The sequence below is a fragment of the Cyprinodon tularosa genome, unplaced genomic scaffold (genome assembly GCF_016077235.1).
Source record: "Cyprinodon tularosa strain WSP-4 unplaced genomic scaffold, ASM1607723v1 ctg713, whole genome shotgun sequence".
Taxonomy (NCBI): Eukaryota; Metazoa; Chordata; class Actinopteri; order Cyprinodontiformes; family Cyprinodontidae; genus Cyprinodon; species Cyprinodon tularosa.
Window position 1 is genome coordinate 447,731 of NW_024039467.1, and position 16,624 is coordinate 464,354.

The 16,624-nt window shown below is 41.3% G+C and overlaps 1 protein-coding gene across 3 annotated transcripts in view; it reads right to left on the bottom strand.

The window, feature by feature from the left end:
- Positions 1-16,624, bottom strand: part of nrp1a (neuropilin 1a) — an 87,298-nt gene that overhangs the window by 39,611 nt on the left and 31,063 nt on the right. For all 3 annotated transcript variants that reach the window (XM_038268987.1, XM_038268986.1, XM_038268988.1), the window contains 3 exons: positions 9,120-9,347; positions 4,960-5,115; positions 973-1,139 (listed from right to left, as the gene is read on the bottom strand). In XM_038268987.1, coding sequence (XP_038124915.1) covers positions 973-1,139; positions 4,960-5,115; positions 9,120-9,347 — 551 coding nt within the window. The remainder of the gene's footprint in view (positions 1-972; positions 1,140-4,959; positions 5,116-9,119; positions 9,348-16,624) is intronic.

Below are 16,624 nucleotides of genomic sequence, written 5' to 3' on the forward strand. Positions count from 1 at the left end.
GAACCTGTCTGGGAGCTTGTTGATGCCTGGAAGTCTGGATCCTGCCACCTGTTCTGTTCCTGCCTGATCTGGATCCTGTTCCTGTCTGTTCTGGATCCCCGACCAGGATCGGCTTCCAGCATGACCTCTGGGACTGCAGCACTTGGGGACATTCTTGGACTGGACTGCTGAACCAGGTAAGTGGCCAACTCAGACAATCATCTTCTGTCAGATGATCATGGTCACTTATCTGTGTTTTTCCTGCAGAGTGTCTGTGATTGGGCGGTACCCCGCTCCAAATCCTGCAGTGTCCGCAAGCCACAGCTCTTCTTTGGTTTTTGTTTATTTAATAAACCTTTTTGAACTTTCCTACTGACTGTCTCACCTTGAATACTGGGTCCATCTGTCCGCATTTCATGACGCAGAGACCCAGAGTGCAGGCCGTGGGACCGGGTACTTGCAACCTTCTCAGAGCACAAGCCCACTGCTCTAACACACTAGGCCAACACTCCCCCAGGAAGAAGACAGGCAGAGAGCGACAAAGAGGGTGGACACATCAATGCAAAGGGTTCACTATGTTAGGAGGAAGGGCATTCTGTTGGGTTAAGAAAGTGGGGCAGGACATGTTTTTGTACATAAACATTGCTTCACTAGGCTAGTGGTCTTTGTCAAGATACAGTTTTACCCATCCATTAGTGAATCTTTCAGTTTTGTATACTCGCTTAATCAATGCTGACAAAGAGAGCCTGGATAAGTGGCGAGAGGCAGAGTAGACCCCAGACAGAAAGCCAGTTCATCACAGGAAAGAGACATAAACAGGAGAGACAACCATACGCTCACACATTCATACCTAAAGGCATCACCAATGAACCTAACATGCTTGCACAATTGGGAAGAGTGTATTAATATAACCCACACCTTCTTTCAAATTAACACGATAGAAAATGTGATTAATTTCTGATGTTATTTCTTTCCCAAGAAAGGAAATGTTACCTGAATCCACTCCTTGTTGGAGTCGGCTGCTGGAGTCCACGCATTTTCATAGTAGTTGAGTCTGGAGCGCTCTGGGGACCAGCTGGGGTTGTACTGGGATGAAGCCATGATTTGGTCTGATGTTATCTCTCCCGACTCCATTCCCAGTGGGTCGCTGCAGTCATAGTCTGAAAAGCAGAGGAGGATAGATAGGAGATGAAAAGGAACTCAGAAAAAAAATATACGGGAGACAGTGAGAGACTTTCAGCTGAATTTTAAGCGACCAGTGTGCTTAAAGAATGTGTCTTTTGTGTCCACTCCTTAAATCCAAGCAAATCTCCAGGGTGAAGGCCTCTGCATGACTGACCAAAAAAAAAAAGCACATCAAGGGGGCCTCTGCAAATCTCCCAGTACTTTTTAATAGAAGCTGGATGGAAGCATAAAAATGTCATCATAAAACATTCAGTGTGGTTTATGCTCATATTAGGCGTTAGGGTGACTTTTGCTTCAGTTATTTTTTCCACTCACTAAATATATTACCCCTGCCTCCCGTAGGGAAGCTTATCTTTTTTCACAAACTGCAAAGCTCTCTTGGTCCAAGCAAGAGTACGTCAGTGTCAAGAAGGTAGCTGTGTGTCTTAACAATCATTAATGTTCTTTTTGCAATCCTGAATTATACATTTCGATGCCCTAAATATAGCCATGAGCTCGCATGTACTTGCACACTTGGAGGCCTCTGGATGAGGAGCATTGAGAGGAGCCATGCGGCCGCCGCCTGAGAGCTAACACAGATGGTCTCCCCATCTGCCGCACCGCCAGCACACCCTTACTCAATGGGTCATCGTGTGTACTTCTAGCAGTCTTTATGCGCAGCTGCACGGGTTCATGCTCGCCAGTATGTCAGAGGCACCACACATGAATGATAAACTGTCTCACAGCCGTTTGCTCTGACTACGTGAAGAAACATCTACTGATGAACCTTTCAGAGCTGGCTGACATTATCAACCACAGATCCTCCAAAACACAAAGAGGCATTTGTTTTCTGCAGAGGTTATATCTAGTTACAGGGGTTACCAAGCGCGGTCAGGATTATTGGTTAGAAAACACTGGCTGGGTGTATTGGAATAAGAGCAAGGGACAGAAAAAGCAAAGAAAATGCATCTTTTCTGCACCCATTGGGGATTTTTAGCTACCCTTTCCCTCATTATGCATTATGCATTATGAAAGATTAAGTTGGCACAATCTTTAAAAGGCAAAGGCACAAGTTTGGAGCCTTTCTATCTCAAAAACATGTTAAATAATCATGTAATACTAAGCAACTCACACTTTGATCGAGGTATGTACTAACGGCAGGTCAGGTCACATCCTCTGTTCCTCTACAATGGAGGATGTGGAGATACTATTCGCAAAACCTGATCCCGGATGTTTGATTAAATACGGTGGTGTAAATCTTAGAATAAAACCCCAGCAGTCACAGCTCAGCTCATCACTGTGAGGCAGCCTTGTTCCTCTTGTTTTGTGTGTGCTTCAACAGCATCTGCTTTCCCCTTTGGGCAAGACAGAATCCCTTTTGGAGATGATTAGTAGACTTGTTGAAAGTCATCCACCTCTGCTGCTATTCAGAGACGGGCTGTGCGTGTGGGTGCGGGTCCTTGTGTACGGGGTGGTCTAGCTGCCGGACAGATTTACGAGCCTTACCAGAGCTCGTCTTCCTTAATGAAATGTTTAGATGGAGAGTTTTTCAAAATGGGGTCAGGGGGGTCGAGCACTGTGACAGGGATGTGGCATGTAAAAAGCCCTGGGGGTGATCGTGAAAGTGTGTGTTCAGGCAAGTTACTGACAGAGGCTGTCGAGGCTAACTTGTTGCCTGTAACCCATCACTGAGATGGAGAAGCAAGAGGTGTTCGTTTAATAACTCTTAAACTGTTTAACAAGCCATAATTTGTCATAATTGACCAACATTTACTTCTACCTGGATTATTGCTCCTCTGGTGCTCCCATCTGCCCCCCCTTAAATTCTTAAACACGTCTTAACTTGACTTTAATCTCCTGAACTTATTTTAACCTCTCTAGACTTTTTAAAGTTTATTTTTTTTACCTCACAAATTAGCTGTCTGAGCCTCAGGTATCTAAACGGTAGTTTTGTGGAGCCTACCCAGCAGCTCAATTAATATTAATTTTTTTTGAATAGCAATATCTTTAAAGGCAATATTATCTTCTTTTTACCAAAACCTGGACAAAGCCCTCCAAGGTAGAAAGTAGAAATAAATGAAAGGAGAACAGCACTAAATAAATGAAAAATGTCTTGAATTAAGTGTATTTACCCTTAATTTGAGCAGGTAAATAAGATGACCTGCCAATGGAATTAGTATTTTTACTCCTAAAATAAGATAATTAGCTAATATATGCTTGAATTAAGACAAAACTATAGCTTTTTTTCTCATTTTAAATGTAAATTGTCTCATTCCATTGGCAAAGTGTCACACTTACCTCCTCAATTCAAGAAAAAATGCACTTAATTTGAGCAAAAATTACTTATTTAGATTGTCATTTTTTGCAGTGAGGATACAGTTAATTTAGATGCTGAAATAATGTTTCTTGACATGAGCTTAAATGTAAAGAATCAAATCACTGGCTTAAGTTTTGCATTCTATAAAACAGAGCTAATTTGTTTTAGGAAATAATGCTACGTTCACACCGGACGCAGCAGGAGCAGCAAAATCGCGTCTGCTGCTTCGTTTTTGCTGCAGCCTCTGGCCGGGTTGCCTCCTCGCGGTTCACCGCGGCGGCTAGTAGGTGTTTTTCATCTAAATAATCTAAACTGCAGGCACCAGGATAATAAAAGCGAACATATTCTGCCGGCAGATTTCTCCATTTTAAGTTAATTTATGCGTCAATAAACTGTTTCAGAGGAGTGATCACAGCGCTCTGTGTCATCAGCGATGTGTCTGTCTCACGGCCAGCTCCCGGATCAGCTTCTCTGATTGGTTGACGCGGCGCGTCGAGCAGCAAAAGTTTAATTTTTCCATCTCGAGCAGCAGCGTGTTTGCGCCTCGTCACGCGGGTCATATGCTTAAACGCTCCCGACGTGCCGCTTCAGATGCGCTGCGCCTGCTGCTCAAAACACGCTGCGGGACCTTTTGCTTCGCCTTGACGTGCGTCAACCATTGACTTTGCATGTAAACTCGCTGCTTCTGCTGCGTCCGGTGTGAACGTAGCATAAAACCAAGCAAAAAGCTTGCCGTGTCATGGGGATGATGAATGAGGAAAAGGAAAATTATCTTGTTTGTGATGCATTGCTCCAGAAGGAAATGAGCTGGAGCAAAGATGAATAAAAGTAGCCATTTGAGCAGACCAACACAAAGAAACTAAGGTGGGACTCAACAGGCATGCAATAATGCATCTAAGGAAGAACCTGCAAAAACTTCTGTGATATATTTTGATATAAAAGGTAAGATTAGGGGCACTGCTAGCCATCTGGGTGCACTGAGCACAAATACAGTGTGATTACCCCTCCTGGAAATGAACAATAATACAGTATTTGTCAATTTTTTTCTCATTATTTCCAAAATAACTTCAAGGTATTAACGTTTGAAAACACCTGCAGTAAAAAAAAAAGGAGAATCCAAATCTTGAAACAACACTTAACTAATTTGGTAGCAACAATGGTGCATATATTTCTGTTTGTTCTTTTTATTTAAATCTTTTTATTTAAATTCTAGATTGATAGTTGGATCTTTACAAAAATACTCCCCATATCTGTATAGCGTTAAGGGAAACGTTTACACTTTTTTCCACTTAAAGCACTGGGCATTTGCTCTTCATGAAGAAATCTTCAGAAAATATTTACTTTAGTGATATTTTAATACATTTCGCTGTTACATACAACAAAGCGTGGAACCTCCGTGTGTTGTAGTAATAGTATACAGTAGTAATGGTTCAAATGAGTTTTAGTTCTACTAATCCGTTTCACCATCTGTTTTTTTCATCATGATTGGGCCAGCTCACCCTCTGGGACTGTCTTGTCCAGGACGGTGAAGTTAGCAGAGAAGCCTTCCTTAGCGATGGCGCTGTCCGTGTTGATTGTCAGTGCCAAAATTCCTGTATAGGAGATGATCCTGCCGGGGGTGTTCTGGCCGCAGTACCGTCCGATGTATGGCCCGACTGCAAACAGAAATGAGAATAAAAGCAAAGGCATTGTTAAAATGGTTGCTGCAGCCCTGTCACACATGGGTTTAACTAGTAACCCCCCCAAGCAAGGTGTGAAAACTAGTGTGTCAGTGAGGTATGGCGCTGACCCCATAAAGAGGCATGAGAAAAAAACGTCCTTGCATTCCAGATCCGCTGGCCTGCCGGACACAAAGAGAAGAGAAGGGCGGCCGGTGGTGTGGGGCCAGGTCACAGTCTCCGTCTATTTGCTTGGCTGTAAATACCAAAAACCCAGACTCCTATTCATCGACAGCCATCACCCAATACGTTTTGTGAAGGAAGTCAAACAAGTAAAGATAGAGCAGGGACGATGAGAGAACATTAAGAGACAGAAAGCAATAAAAGGACAAGAAGTGAAGGTTCCGCTGAGAAGCCTGAGAAAAATGGGGTAAACACAGTGGAAAGTTAGGAGGAGAGAGATAGAGATGGAAAGAGAGGAACCTGGGGAAAGAGGGTTTAGTAGTGAGGGAGAGCAAAAGAACACAGTGACCTTGCTCTCTTCCTTTGATGTGTGCTATGATCCATGCCCCTTTATGAATGTGTTCCTGTCAGTGCGTGGGGACCTGCAGCTTATCTGTGATTAGTAATGCTGTGATCAGCAGCGAGTGACAGTCCTGCCTCCCCAAAGCCTCCTGTCATCCAAAACATGGCACTTCCAGCCCTGCTCCAACATAAAAGCCAAAGGCCAGGCCATGGGGGGTGGGTGTTGGTGGTTGGTTGGCTTATGGACGCAGTGGTGTGACGGCTAAGATTAATCTTCATAAAACAGATGCCGGGTACATGTCTTTGAAAATATGGTGTGCCTTTAATCCCAGTAAGACCTGATCTGAAGAAATAAAAAAAAGGCCTATCTGCCGGATTATCTGCATGACTCCACAGTGCCATGAAATTTTAAACAAACTCACTATGAACTCTGCCTCTTGCCTGGCTCCACATTCCGCAGGGAGAAGGAAGAAAGGCGCAGAGCTTCTTCTTTCTTCCTCAGTGGCTGTCCAGTGAGGTGTGCTTTGAGGGGCGAGGGGAACAAGAAGGTGTGAATCCCCCCGGCTGCATGCCCGGACATCTCTAATCTCAGCACACTCCAGTAGCAAGCATGCCTCCTGTGCTAATGCACTATCGATCCAGCAGGCACAACAGGAAGCGACTGGCAAAAGCCAACACTCTATTTTCCTCCTATGGCTTATTTTTATACACCACTATCTGTCACACACAGCAACCTTCAAAGGGTGTTATGATAAAAAAAAAAAATGCTTGTGAGAGGTTTCTGCCACTGTTGGACAAAAGGAAGGCTTTTTCATCTTATTCCACCACTGTCATCTCTTAATTTTAATAACTAAAGAGGAGCAGAGACATTTTTTTTTCAAACCCCATGCTGATTCTTCAAAAACTACATTCCAGAACAACCATGGATTTTCTCATTTTTCCAACCCTCTGACAATCTTCTCAATCAGCACAAATCTTGGAAATGAAATGGGAAAACTCGAGGGGAGGGCTCCCAAACGAGCCCCACTCTGAGGAATCAAAGGTCAGCCCTGCAAAGTTAACATCATCAGAGATGTGAACTTTAACTAAACTCCCCAGAATAGGCGTCTGTGATTAACACTTCAACCTTATCACCTAGAAGGCTAGGTGCAGCGAATACCGATGTGCAACCAGGTTAAGCAGAGCTAGATAACAATTCTTTCGGTTTTCAGCCATGTACGGGTGAGCCAGGCTTTCATCTTGCCAGCTCCCGAGGTTAGAATCTCTGACATAAAAACTTCAAGATGTGATTTTGCTCGCTGAGTTAAAAGGCTAATCTCAGGCTGTGGAGGCAAGCTTTGAACCCTCCTCACCTCATCTCACCGTCCTCCCACTGACTTTAAAGATGAATAGATTCTGAAAACTGTTTCAGGGCAGTGTTTGATTTTGTGCATTTTTGTGAGTGTATGGGAATACGTGAGCAAGGGTTGGTTTGGGTCAGGTCCGTAACGGTTTAGCTAAATATATGAATCCTCTCTGGCAACTTTTTCCAACCCACTGGTGAGAAATTGAAAGAAAAGAAAAAAACCTTTTGGAGGTATTTTCTGTTAGATAGGACTGTCATGCAAAAGCTTAAACCCTTTATCTTATATTAGACCTTGTTCAAATGTATTGGCCCTAACATATTGTTGCACACAGCCAACATATGATGTGAAAAAGGAACAGTGTAATGAAAACGGAGACATCTGCAAGGTATGGTAAAGACTGTTCAGGTCACTGGTCTGGATATAGTAATATATATAGAAATACTGCACTAAATGAAGCTGAATCTAGTTATCTACCCTGCTGTATTCTCCTGCTTCCATCGCCTTATGGCAACCCCCTTTTTCTTTGGAACATTGACAAAAAAATATCTTGCTTTACAATTAACTATTCATAGGAAACCGGTGTCCCCACACAGAGTAGCTCAAATGCCATTGCATTGTGTTTGCACAAAAATGGCTAACATGCGGTTCTTTATCAGGAACTGCCCTCAGTTCTTCAGACAAAGCAATACAATGTAGTTTTTACTCTATGTCTTTACTTTAAAACATTGTTAGGTTTATTCAATGATGATTGTAAAGTTAATGTGTGTGCATATGGAACATTGGAGAAATTAGATGCTTCACTCTGTTTACTCTATTTTGTAACTCACCCCATGTGTTATGATCTGCTAATAAAAAGACTTTGCAGAAGAAGTCAGTCAGAATGTAGCGCTCTCCTTCTGCAGAAGCCGTTAAAAAATCCCTCTTCTGTGTGGACTCAGTTTCTCTTTTATGAACCTACATTTTTTAACCTAACAAACATATACACATATTAAAACCTCAGAGAAAAAAGTCATTATCTGTTCACTCTCTCAGCATAAAACAAGACTAAAATTACTATAGCTGTAGCTATAATATAGCTTCCCACCATCAGTGTGTGGTTGAATGACTAAATATAGTGTGGTCAAATCTCCTGAATTGAAAAAGCACAGTATAAGTACAGGCCATTTATGATTTACAAACTCAACTAGTCACAGAAAATGGATAGTTTTGTTTGACCAAGTAACTACGCTGCAAATATAATGTTCATTATTTCGAGATTCCATGACATAAGATCTTCAAAGTTACATTTATAACAATTAGTGTTTTAAGTTTTTGCATATTCTAGATGAAGTAAAGATTGGTAAATTAAAAATAGTATAAATAATTAATCGACTTAAATTACTGAGATCAGGGCTTACTTTGACTTAACTAGATGTGGGAGAGGTGGTTTCAAAAAGTCCTTGGTATGTATAAAAAGTACTTTTTCCTTTAAGTACTTTTTTGAGTTTCTTTACTTTACTTGAGTCCACAAATGTGAGAAACTCAGGGAAGATATTATTTGTAATTTATAAATTGTATTAAGCCATTGGTTGTTGCCATGTGGCTAAGTTGTTCAGTAGGACGAATTCTCAAATTAGAGCTGTGGTTTCTTTTTGGTAATAGACTCAACCTTAAACCACTATTCACCAGTGAAAGTGTGAGGAGAATCGCACTTCTACTTAATAAGAAACAATAAAGATAGCTTTCCTTTTTTGTGTCATGTTTATGCTAACGTTCTTCACAGGTGGTGTAGAATTTGTAGCAGGTGGCTCTACGCATCATTGCATCAGGCAATGTTTTTTAAAACTACACTGGAAATTACACAGAAATGTACTGATATTAGAAAATGTAACTTGTATTTTTGAATTCTTTGGGGCTTTTAAATGCATGTAATTTTGAAAACTTAGATGTTTTTTTTTAAGTGAGTAATCCAATACTTCAACTTGAGTAGATGTAACTTTTACTTGTTGGTGAGTAAAATTTGACTATGAGTATGAGGACTTTTACTCAAGTACTACTGTTGAGTACTTTATCCACCACTGGTGATTTGGTAAATTTCCTGTCTTTTTTTCTTTGTTTTCAACGACAGTCCAACATGCTGTTTCTGCTCACCTCCTGGGAAACCATCCCAGATCTCCAACCGGTCGTAGCGGCAAAAGACACCACTAGGGGGTGTTGGGTCGGCTTCCAGCTCGAAGCTCTCAAACTCCAGGATGATTTCTGACATCTTTGGGGCAAAGATCATGAAGGTGCAGTCCAGGTTGTTGGGGTATTTCTCCGGAAACCCTGGCGACTTTATGACACCACTGTTGGAGGTGAAGTTTTTGGAGCACTCGGGACCTACAGGGGAATAGAACAACAAGACTGTGAATTAAAATATGGGAGAAAAGGGCAAAAAAAGAAAAGAGGAGGAGATAATGATTTTGGATGGCAGTTGTGAATTTGATTTGTTTGAGTTCTCCCCTGTTTCCCAGCAGGTCTGTTTAGACCAGGACAGTTTATGTGGGTGCTACATCTGGATCTCTTAACTCTGCCTCTGACTTACTCTTTGTTTTTCTCCCCTTCCTAAGACAAACATCACTCCACATCCTACAGCAAGTATATGTTAAATCAGTGATTCCTGGAACATCTGGACCAACCCTGTAAACATTAGTAAAAGGCCTAAATCACCAAAGTCACGACAAATAAACAGTTTTATTCAAACCGTAATTCTTGCTTGTCTCACACACACATAAGCCCTCATCAAGATGTCTGTGAAACACATGAGAGGTGCTCGAGCTTGAATGATGGAAGGGAGAGCAATGGCTGTGCATACATCAACACACATACTCACAGTTTTACACAGAGGGAAGTCAAAATATTTATGCACAGCTCCCCAGAGAGCTGCCTTTTGGCTGATGAGGAAAATTAAAACGCTTCCCATAGTAGCTACCTCTTATGAGCACAAAATTATGATTTGAAAATGAGTGACACATAAAAGAAAAATACTCCAACAGCTGCAAAATGATTTCTAAAAGCAATAGGGGTAAGTGATGTTGGGATTTGTCAGCTCAAGTGTGGGTCCAAGGTTTGCTCAATGCAAAAAACACATAACTAAAAAAAAAAAAAAAGTACTGTCATTCGGGGCAATTATTTGGAGCCATTAGCAGCCCGAATTGTATCCAGGATAACATCATTTTAATGCAAGTCTGGCAGCTGGTAAGATGAGTGCAGATGTGGCCAATAGAGACCAAAATTGCAGGGAGTTATCGCTGGATAGAGCTGCTGTCCTGCAGTCACTGTAGCTTAAATGAATCTGGCAAACTGCTTTTTCAGGCGTCACTCAAGCATCTTGCCTGGCTCCTAATTGAAGACCATCAGGCCCACTTGAGTCTGTCCACCAGCAGAGTGAGTAAAGGGCTGCAGAACCATATTGATTTTCTTTCTCCACAAGCTGAAAGCCATGGCGAGCAGCGTTTTTGACTCGAAAGAGAGTTGACATTTAGCACAGCAGCTAAAGTGTGGCCTTCGAGAACAGTAGGTACCATTAATTTCACAGCTTCCCCTTGTATTTACTTGGAGAAAATGGAAGGATTTTGCTGAAAGACGCTGTTCCCTGGATGTAGTATGGCACTTACCTTTGCTGCATTTGGGATAATGTCATGCATTTTCTGGTTGGAAAAAAAAACAATAGATGGAGACCAATTCTGTCAAAATTGTTGCTGTAGAAGTGAAGTACTCCTCATAGCTGTTGGACTTCCAAAAGCCGTTGGCTTGAATGTAACTCACTTGCCTGCATCCTAAATTTCCCCCCTGTGCCGACCAGATCAGACTGGAGGTTTGGGAAGGGTTTACTCAAAAACCCAAATCCACAGAGAGGTTGAATGCATAGCCTTAAATGAACGATAAGAGACTGGGATCTAAATATGACTCCTCAGTTACCTCAATCGTTTTTATTCACTCCACCTTGGTCTCTAAAAGTGAAATACAAGTGAACCAATCATTTATGCCAGCAGGTATATTTTGGCATTGTGAAAGGAAGCCAGAGTACCTGAGACAGTCTGCATACACACAACATACAAAATGTTCCAAGAAAACCTTGGCATAAGGTGGCCTCACCTCTTGTCCTTCATGCAAATGTCATTAATCAAATAAAAGATGCCTGTTTTTCTATTTCTGGGTGTTTGTTACTTTTGTCTTGTCCTGCATTACTTGTGTATTGATACATTTTTACACTGTGGTTTTCCTCTTTTTACTCTGAGGTAAAGCCAAGGGCAAATTTCTCTATTGACATTTTCTGCGTCCCTGGCTATATACAAAGGAAAACCAAAATGGACTAGTGAGAAAGGCAGAACACTCTGCCTGCTCCCACCGGTGAGATTATCATCTTGCTGATCTCTTTTATCTACTCCTTCCTTGTATGGGAGGTGCTAACTCCCCAGCTCCCTTTACTACACCTAGAATGCTCTGTGGTACCATCAGCGGTGGGGAGGCTTTTAGTGATGGCAGTGCATTTCTCTGATATTGTCTGTACAAAACACACCACTTGTGTTGACAGGGAGCTTCTGGAGACAAATATATATCTAAGGGTCAATTGAATTCTTACTCCCTGCCCCCAAACTTAATCTATCTCACCTTGTGTTGTTTTATTGCTTTACTGTTCTTTGTCTCTCCTAGCTGACTCTGTGCCATGATGGAAGAGGGGTTAAACCCAATGGCATTTGTAAATATAAATGCTATACAAGTAGTTTGACTTCAGTCCAAACATAGCATTTGAAAAAAATTATCCGAAGTTTATAGAAGGAAAGAGAAGTGACCTTGATCGAACATTTACTGCTGACCTCCTACAGCTCAATTTGCGTCATACTCAGTGAGTGTGTAGACTATTTCTAATAGGGAAAGTTGGAACTTCGTTTATGGTACCTAATGACAATTTGATGTTAAACAATTTAATCTTCACCTTTACTAAACTGTTGCTCTGTGTGCTGGAAAGCAGAACTACATTTGGACAAGAATCCGGGTCTAAATATGACATTTTTTTGTACTTTTTCTCTGACCCCCTTTTCAATTTCCTCATGTTGTTCTTTTTCAAGCTAATCACCATTGGCGTTTCTGGCTGGAGCCAAGATGGCTGAGGGTGTTGATTTTGGACTGCAAAGGAAAATCACCACTGTTTATGTACCTTGTTGTTCTCTGGCCGGTCATTAGGACCCTCTACCCAACCTCATTCCTCATGCCTTCCTCATACCTCCCCCTCCCCTTTATTTTGCCCTTATGTCACACTGACAGAAGGCCTGATTGCTTGAGGAAAATGAACTCTTTCAGCACTAAATCAACCATTAACCAGAAGCGTGTGGAGTTCCAATCATTGAAACAGATGGGGAAGGCAGGTCTACACTCACCAGCACCCTCAAACGTACATTCTTAGGCTCAGCTATGCCAACCTGGTATTTACAACACAAACACCCATTTCAGTAAAAGGAGAAAGGAAACATGTCTGATAAGATGGGGTACAGGCTGGGGTGGAGTTTCCTTTGTTATTTTCACTGTGGAAAAAGCATTGCCATACAAATCCATATTTTCACAGGTGTGCGCTTTATATGATGGATGTAATCTTATTTTGACGTGACCACAAGATTTCTTGATAAAATGTGTTTTGTGGTGCTACATGGTGGCCCCACTTCAAACAGAATCAGTCACTCTGCTGAGTAATTGAAAGCAATATAAAGTTCCACCTAAAGGAGGCTGGGAGAGGCAAGAGTAAGTGACTATTATCTTTGGGTCCTTGCCTTCTTCAGTTAACTGTCCAGGGTGTTGATATGCCACAGAGCGAACCGTTAAGCCACTAGTAGAAACTCTGCTCTCTTTCTCGTGTCCCTTTAGGAAAATAGCTCCCTTTGAAATCGTTTGTGCATTTTTGCTATCACACTGTCAACTGTGATTCAGTGGAAATAGGAGCTGTGTTGTGAAATCATAAAACTGTGGGTTTGATTCCATCTTTCTCTTCTCTCACATTGACATCTTTTCTGGAGCCCCAATCCAAAGTTGCTTTCCAAATGTCTGTTTTTGTATAAAGTTGTGTATGTTTTAGTGAGCATTTGGATGAATGCTGCTATAGTTTACAGCCCTATAAGTAGAAAAAAAAGGAACACAAATTCCGACCATTGACACGTTCTTCATTTAAAATGGTAGCAGGTTTTTTTAATTGTGAAAATCAAACTTTAGCTCAGTTGAATGCACCTCTTTATGACTGGCACTGGGTTTGCATTGATCCCTAACTTCATCAACCTTAGGTTTGAGTTATATATATAGTATATTTAATGTTTTGAATCAAAATAACTTTTTAACCACTCAAACTAATGCGGGGCTAAAAGAGTCTGAATAAAAATACAAGCACATATGGGATTCATCAATACAAACACGTGATTCAAAAATGCCCAGGACATGATTCAGTGTTGTATTTCTGATGCAAATACAAATATATCTTGATTTAAAAACTGCTTGTTTTCTGTTGCCATCGGTGCATTTATCTGTGGATTTTTGATACGGTTTGACATACAAATGCCTTTTTTAAACAGGGAAAGATCTGCAACCAATCAAATGTTGCCCTTGCTCCAGCCAAGTACAAGAATGCACCTCACACGAGGGATGATTTATTCACTGTTCACATGAGCCCTTTCACATTTGGATATATCATGCATTCTGTAAAACAAAATGAACTCTTGTGATATTTTCAGTCCAGAGCGAAGCTGTGTAAATCTGAAATGCATTATTTAGCATTTTAGTAGCTTGAAAACAGCAACAGTGTCTATTGGCTGCAGCTGCTGGAATACATAATGTTCACTTTTCTTCACTATTTGCCTCTGCTCTTCATTTATGCAGAATCTGCAGTTACTGCTGCCAATAACTCATGTTTGTCTCTCCACAGAAGCTTGAGTCGTCCTGGGATTGTTGTATAATTAGTTTCGTCTTACTTGATGGGGATTTGAGCTTTTTAAAAGATTCTCCTTTAAAATTAGACTGATTTTGATTCTTTCCTGGACAAAGCATTTGAAGGACAAAAGTGTGGCCCTCATCTATATTCACTTCCGCTGAGAAGGATGACAACTCCAAATTATAGTCAGAAAATGTTTTTTTTCAGCAAAAGAAATTCCACACATAGGCCTTATATTTAGGTTACATTAAATATTTTCCTATTATTATTTTCTTTTAAATTGACAATAAAGTATTGGGAAAGTACACTCATATTTCATTCTAACCAAATGGCTTTGGGTTCTCTGACTTATCTTAATTTTTCGTAAAGCTGCCCTCCATGCTGGTTCAGTCTGCAGCCTCATCAGTTTTACACAAGAACACCACCAAGACTTTAACCTTATCAACAGGCTTCAAACCGCAGGTACAGCTTAACTTAGAATTGCTCTCGCCCTTTTATGCCTCTATAAAACTCAACCGTTTCTATCAGGGCCCTTTTTTTAATCTTTGCTGGATGAGGTTATAATTAGGACCACTCCAATAGACTGTTATGAGGCGACGCTGTTTCTACTTTCCTAAAGTGAAAAATAGCTGGGTCCACTGCTGCATCAGATAAAGCAGGTTCAGCATTGGAGATGAATAAACAGACAATCCTTCTTAGAACTTCAATTACTAAAGACATGTTATGAACATAATATTTTGTACTTAAATTGAAACATTTCATGCAAGCAGAAGTCTATAAATAGGATTCATTGTGACTAGAGCATGTAGGGGAAGCCAAAAGTGCCACATGTTCAATACATTAAAAAGTGGCAAGATTTTCATTTGCAAATGTGAATACTTAATAAGAATGCAAGGCCCAGCCTATCTAGGCTATTAGCTGGGCTGTTTCTAAAAAATCTGTTGTCCAACCTTGGAGCTCCTTATTTTATCTGGGTTTCTCTTCTAGATGAAGCATTACTACAGCGGTTCTGTGTTTTAGCATTCCTGTTCTTTCTTCTCAAACCCACAGAGGGTTAAAGAAGACGGCTGTTCATTCTGAGCTGAGTTTTGCTGGAGGTTTCATTGTGATGAAATGGAACTGTCCTCTCTCCTTGTTTCCTCCTTTGGTTTCAGTACGAGGAATTGCTTAAATGTTATCTTCTCAATCAGGCATCTGCCCCTTCAAGTTGGACTGTACCACTGGTCATGATGACATTATGTTAATTTTTGCTATACAAACAAAGTAAGTAAGTAGCTAACAAAGTAAGTAAGTAGCTAACAGTCACAAACTGTGCTGGACCAGTGCATAAAGCCTGTAAAATCTCTAAAGCTGAGTACAAAAAAAAAACTAATTTGCTTTGCAGATGGAAAATCTTAATTGAGACCTCCTTACATCACTGTTTTGTTCAATTAAAATAAAAGTTAACAAAGAAATAAAACTACTCTGCCAGATAGACTACTCCTTTCAGCTCAAAATCTCCCCCATGCCATCTCATTTGCTCCCGTGCTACTCTTGCCAGTCTCTGGTCAGTCAAGCGCCGCTGCCAATTTGCAGGCTATAAAATAAATAGCCCGTGCTAATTAAGATGGCTTGATGGGACCTAGCAGTGGCGAGGGGTAGAGAGTGATGTGGAATCAGCCAAAGGGAGCCACAAAACAACCTGTTCCCTTCCAATTAGACACTTTGCAGGCCACAGCTGATAAGAGCCAGAGCTGAGAGTGCCAGCGCTTTGAGGAGTGGGGGAAAGTGTATTTAGTTTACAGCTTTGGTGGGGTCAGCATGCCCATGTAAACATACTTTTATAATCTGGCACATGATCCCAAAAGGGATGTGTGTTTACATATATTTATTTCAAACGTTTATTTGTCTTTGTCTGACCTTTGCTTGAGTTTAACTCCCAGACGTGGACTTGCTGTGATCCATGCCTATAATCACAGCAATAAACAGCCGGCAGTCGCAGTATTTTCCTTCATTGACATGCACAAGTGCAAACCTCCCGCTTCTCTATCTGTTATGGAGCATCTGTGTCTCATCATTAAACATTACATGTGTTAGCCAACACAATGTTTTGTTTTTGTTTCCAGCTAATGCTCTGTTTGTTGATAAGCGGTGCTAATCAGCTAACTCTGTATCTCTCGTAGTGCTTGATTCTCTCCGACTCTAACAAACAGAGATGTTAATTGATCTCAGGACCCTGCATCTGGCAGGAGCTGAGAATGCCGTATTAAAAAGCACAAAGCAAATTCATGGTGCAATGATGCTTTGGATCCACTAAAGGCTGAATTGGTGCTCCCTGGTTCTCCCCTCCACAGGGGGGAAAAGAACGCCATGTGTAAAAGAGCCAAAAAAAAAAAATTATTCCTCTGGACTCCCTCTCCTCCCAAACTCTGGTTCACCCAGTGAAAAAGCACAGCTTGTCTTCAAGCTCCAACTATTTATACCTCTGTCTCTGTTCTAGCATATTTTCTGCTAGATCTGTTATTTTCCTCATCCAAGCTGCTCTGCTTCGTCAAAGGACCCCTAACACGGCTCATTTCTAATCAGCCACCGTTAATAGAGGAGATGGGGGAATACTATGGTAATTGTGAAAAGAATGTTGCGATTTAGCCGGCCTATCAGGGGGAATGAGGCGGCATGTGCAGATGACTTTGCGTATGTCGGGGCGGAGTGTGGCTTTGATCTC